Source organism: Austrofundulus limnaeus, unplaced genomic scaffold (genome assembly GCF_001266775.1).
Source record: "Austrofundulus limnaeus strain Quisiro unplaced genomic scaffold, Austrofundulus_limnaeus-1.0 Scaffold709, whole genome shotgun sequence".
Taxonomy (NCBI): domain Eukaryota; kingdom Metazoa; phylum Chordata; class Actinopteri; order Cyprinodontiformes; family Rivulidae; genus Austrofundulus; species Austrofundulus limnaeus.
The window spans coordinates 160,696-166,394 of record NW_013953111.1 but is presented as its reverse complement, the minus strand read 5'-3'; the positions used below and the strand labels follow the sequence as shown (position 1 = coordinate 166,394).

The following is a 5,699-nucleotide window of genomic DNA, read 5'->3' as shown; positions in this document are numbered from 1 at the left end:
CACTGAGGAGTGTGTTTACCTCACTGAGGAGTGTGTTTACCTCACTGAGGAGTGTGTTTACCTCACTGAGGAGTGTGTTTACCTCACTGAGGAATGTGTTTACCTCACTAACAGAGGAGTGTGTTTACCTCGCCAACAGAGGAGTGTGTTTACCTCGCCAACAGAGTTACCTCACTAACAGAGTGTGTTTACCTCACTAACAGAGGAGTGTGTTTACCTCACTAAGATGAAGGCTGAGTTACAGGTAAAGTTGTTAGTGTTCTTATGAATCTTAAGCACCGCACTCTAAATTTACATGATTATCCCTAAAAGACGAGCAGCCCTCACCAAAGCTACTCTGCAGATAAAAGCAGAGTTAAAGATGAATCTTTAGCTGTCTTGAAGTAAACAAAAGCTCTTAAGGTTCGTCCACCTGCTGCTGGTAGCTGTGCTCTGCAGCTGTCAGGAGGACACCGCCCCTAAAGGCTGAAGAGGTTAAACCCTTGTGCCCCCCCACCCCACCCCCTCCAACAGATGGACGATCCTGTTGAAGAGGTGCAGACGTCACCCCAACAAACCTAACTAAACCCCCACCACCAGGAAAGAAGGGTCTCAGACAGACCATATGTTCCCTGAGTCCTCGCTGAAACCCCACCCCCACGATTTGTGGGAGGAGTCAGGAAGGACTGGGGGTGTTTGTATGATTGTCAGAGACGCTGGAGGAAGGGTGGAACCCAGTAACACACCTGTTACTCCTTCCTGTAAATGAGTTGGTTTGTTTGTTCAGACACTCCAAAAGTTATCCATCGGAAAAAAAGTTTAAAAAAATACGAGATTATTGTCTGAATCTTCTTAGATTAAATGAAATAATCTATCAGAGCAGGAAAACAAAGGCACTTCTTAAAACACATGCTGCTCCTGCTGGTAAATTAGTCACAAAACAAGATTAAAAATAAAGTTTGACCTAATATAAGATTGTAAGATTTGGTTAGATGGACATTTTTTTCAGTTTAGCCAAAACGTTCCTTAAACCAGTAAAGCTATCAGAATGCCCTGTTCAAGATGGCCGCCACAGCTAAAAGAGAAAAAGGGCTTGAAGTTAGCTAATTGTGTGGATGTTGACCTAATATTTGGTGTGGTAGTAGCTGAGAGTTGACCTCAACATGTACTCTGAGGACCTATCAGGTTTATAGGTTTAAACTTTCTGTAGCACCCTCTTTTCTACTTTGAAAGTCTGACATGGAAAATCGACAGTTTTTACAGAAATGTTTGGCTTTAAGTTACTTTAATAAATTACGGTCGTTCTCAAAAACACTCTGCCAATAAAAAGACTGAGGTAAAATTTCACCCTTCAGATCCAAAACTGAGAGAAACTAAACTATTACCTCCTGGCACTGCTTATTCAGTTGTAAAATAAGACGGATTTCACCAAACCCACTTAATAGCTCCTTGAACACAGTGAGAGGAGTAAAAACCAGTTTAAAGTTTTGTGTCTTTGTTACTGTAGGCCCTCCTGTGGTCAGCAACCATCCATAGATTATCCTCCAACTCTTCTGGCCTCTTCCAGAACCAGCAGGCCTGACTGGGCTTTGTGTCTTTGTCTGGGCTCTGCGTGAAGCTGCAGGTCTTTGTTAGCCTGTCAGAGGTGGGGGCTGGGGGGCTTGTTAGTTTCATCAGGATGGTTGCATCTGCACAACCAAAGTGTTTGAACTGAGTGAGTTTTGTCCTGAAAACATGTCTGTAAAAACATCTTACTGCCTGTCAGCGTCAAAAACTACAAACCTTCTTCAGTAGACGTCCACCATGATGGAATAGTTTCTGAAAACCATGGAGCTTAGTCTCTACCTCACGTAGAGGAGTTTATCTGGGAGTCTTGGATTGAGGATGTTGCTCCGGTCATTCGTGGTGAAGAAAGAACAGAGTAGAAAGGCAAAGCTCTGGGTTTACTGGTGTGTCTACGGTCCACCTCTCACCTGTGGGTTTGGATTGTGACCAGAAGAACCAGGTCCCACATCAACAACGAGTTAACAGGTGACTCTGGATCAACACAGCTTCACTGCACCACAACTGTTTGTCCAGTGTTGTATAAAGTACCACACAGTGTGTATAAAGTACCACACAGTGTTGTATAAAGTACCACNTTTTTTTTTGTTACAGCTTAGAAGAAAAAGACGTCTACAAAATCTAAAACTACATCATGCTCAGTRTGAGGAACGTTTTGAGGCCGCTAACACAAAGAAGTTAAAAAGAGAAAGTCAGAGAACGTTGAGTCTGACTACCAATATGAATTATTCTGTGAGTATTTAAATGCAAGCAGAAACAAAACATTAATTTCATTATATGCAATGAATCGTCTTTGGGATTTTCATTTTAGAGTTTTAGAATTTCCAAAGATATACAAAATGTTTAATTTCTCAGTTACTCATTGTATCTAGTTTATGCACATATTTGAAGGACAGAGGCCACAGATTTTTTTCATTTAAAATCTTTCATTTTAACTTGATACCATAGGTAAGCCATAACACAAAATGTTATGTGTTGTTCTCCTGTATAACAGTCTATTATATCACACTGTACATTGAGAAGTCTTGTGCTGTAAAGACTTCTGTCCCAATAGTCATGAGCTTGTCTCTGTGWTAGGAGCATTATTTGCTAACTTTAAATCTAATGTAACTGGGTGTGAAATGTTTATTCAGTAAATTTTAATCATTAATAATGGTTTTAAAAGGTTCGACTTGCTGAAGTTGATGATGGTGGATTTCATGATGCAGACGATTCAAGCGTTAGTGACCAGGTAATTATAATTCAGTTGTTAAATAGAGATACAAAAATGCATTGTATGAAAACAAACRTTTTTATTATATGTATTAAATGAACAATTTTTCAAAAGTCACTTATGGACCTTTCATGGTTCTTTAGGGAAAATTATATTGTAGCTCTTTAATATCTTTTTCTTTTTCCTCAGATTTCTGATCTSGAGTCTTCAGATAACACAGATTATGACGATATTGACTATGTTCCTGACTCATGTGGCAACTCTTCAGACTCAAATGTTCATGATGAGGAACYAAGAGTGACAGACAGTTCTCCAAAAAAATTGTTACATGACATTTCAGAGGGGATGGTTACAGCACACGATGTGGAAATCACTGATTCTCATAGTTCTTCTGTGATAAGTTGCAGTGCCGATTCAACAGAGAGTATTTTGCACAACAGCAGCTCTGTTAAAGTCACAGCATTACCAAAACGTGGAACAGAGGGCAAATACAACAAGAAGCAATATTGTTTGTGTTGTAAAAAAGCCGTTTCTAAATTGGCAAGGCATCTTGAAAGTGCACACATTAACCATCCTGATGTTGCACAGGCATTCAGTTTTGATAAAGGATCCCAMAAAAGAAGAGAGCTGTTACGTTTTCTTAAAAAGAGGGGAAACTTTGAACATAATGCTACTGTGGCAGTCCAAGGTGCTGGAGAATTTGTTGCTTGTCGAAGACCCTCTACTGAAAAACGATCTGATCACTATCGTCATTGCAAATTTTGTCAAGGGCTATATGCAAAAGAAAGCCTTTGGAGACATGTGAGAAGGTGCCCCCAGAAGCCTGTTAAAAGAGACTGTCCCGCTGGACAAAAGCGGATACAAATTGACTTGCCAAAACCCCAAAAAGTTAATGAAGCTGTTTGGAAGATTGCTTGTGAAATGATCCAAGACAACATTTCCATGGTTGTAAAAAATGAAAGAGACATTCTTCACCTTGGTGAGTCACTGTACAATGGCAGGAAACCGAATGAAAAAAGGAATGATTACATTCGTCAGAAAATGAGAGAGTTGGCAAGGTTGTTGATAGTCGCTAGAGCTAAAACACCTTTGAATACAATAGAAGACCTTGTTATGCCCAGCAACTTTCCTCATGTGTTACAAGCAGTCAGAGAAGTTGCTGGATATGACTTGGAAAGCAACTCCTATAAAGTCCCATCCTTGGCTCTAAAATTGGGGCACAGTTTAGCCAAAGTTGCAGGAATCGTGCAGTGCAATGCTATCATTTCAAAACGCCATGATGTTGCYGAGTCAGCCAAGCAATTTGCCATTCTGTATCAGAAAAAATGGGCAGAGTCAATTTCATCTGCTGCATTGGGCACGCTTCATCAAGCCAAATGGAATAAACCTCAGCTTTTGCCATTTACAAAGGANTCTCATTCAACCACAGTTAAATTCACTCTATCTAGGAGGCTCAGTTTATATGGATAGTTTTTATTTTTTACAACAACAAGCTGCAATGAAAACAAGCAGAAATGAAATAAAAGGAACAACTTTATACTTCTTGTCTTTTTATAAAATGTAAGGAGTAAAAACTAGGCTGAAAAATAATTACTCAAGTAAAGTACAGATACACAAAAACTCTACTTAAGTACAGTAACAAAGTATTTGTACTTGGTGACTGTAAACCTGTGCATTAGTCTCATCATTAAATGTGTGTCAGTGAGCAGGTCTGTACATTTACACACAGTCTGCTCGTATTCTGGAATTGTTGCACTCAGATTTTAATCCATAACTTCTGTTTTGAACAGTTTAATTTGCTTCACGTCTTGTTTTTTTACTGAACATGTGAAGTCCTCAGACCCTCAGTCCTCCTCATGTGCTCACAGAGCTTTTTCACTTTGCTCAGTTTTTATTCCTGAAAGTACAAAGTGAAAAAAAAAAGGTAAAAGCAGCAGCAGGTGAAGCAGCTTTTAATCCCAGCTCCACTGCAGGACGCTTCACAGAAACTGACTGTAACATAACAGACTCCATGTTTCAGACTGCAGCTGAACTGACTGTATACATGCAGCAGAGCCTGAGACTCACTCACTCATTCATTCATTCATTCATTCATTCATTCATTCATTCATTCATTCATTCATTCATTCATTCATTCATTCATTCATTCATTCTGTTGTCATTTCTTCACTCTCAGCTCTTTTTGCTGCTTCTTTCTGCCTCAGCTGGACGTCAGCAGGAGACGTGGATGAAAGGGGAGGAAATTAACTCAAACTCTAAGAACAGGGCAGAGAGCTTTTATTGTCCCGTGTGTTGCTATGACACCAGTGTGTGTGTGTGTGTGTGTGTGTGTGTGTGTGTGTGTGTGTGTGTGTGTGTGTGTGTGTGTGTGTGTCAGGACCAGGCAGACATTTGTTTGTTGAATAATCACACAAAGTTTACAGTTTCTTAGAGTTGCTGTGGAAAATTATTTGTTTTTTTGTTTTTGCTCAAAGTTGTCAGCAAACTGTTCAAAAGAACTCCACACTTATTATTATTATTATTATTATTATTTAGTATACGTTTAATCTAAACTGTTAATTTGTCGTATTTATGGGATGACAGTGTGCAGTGGGTGTGTGTCAGGAAACAGATTGTGTTGCTGTTTGGATTGTTGTTGTCATCACCTGTGTGTCAACATTTAACACTAAGAATGATGTCATTCATACTGTATATAAATAAACTACAACTCATTCACACCGGTCCATGTTGACCATCAACAGTCTGCAGTAACGAGGTCGTGGCCATGCATTTATTTTCACAATTTCAACATGCTGTTTCTTCAGCAGTGGAGTCTTGCGTGGTGAGCGTGCATACAGGCCATGGTGGTTCAGTGCATTACTTATTGTTTTCTTTGAAGTGGTCGGTTTATGGTGAAATGATGTTCTTTCCACTTCTGAATTATGGCCCCAACAGTGCTCACTGG

The 5,699-nt window shown here is 39.6% G+C and overlaps 1 protein-coding gene across 1 annotated transcript; it reads left to right on the top strand.

The window, feature by feature from the left end:
* Positions 1–2,136: 2,136 nt before the first annotated feature.
* LOC106532020 (uncharacterized) lies at positions 2,137–4,167 on the top strand (the record flags this gene model as incomplete). The annotated part of the gene is given in 3 exon segments (XM_014028004.1): positions 2,137–2,274; positions 2,708–2,773; positions 2,945–4,167. Coding segments are annotated over 3 exon segments (1,427 nt in total), but the record flags the coding sequence as incomplete, so codon positions are not given.
* Between the last annotated feature and the right edge of the window lie 1,532 nt (positions 4,168–5,699).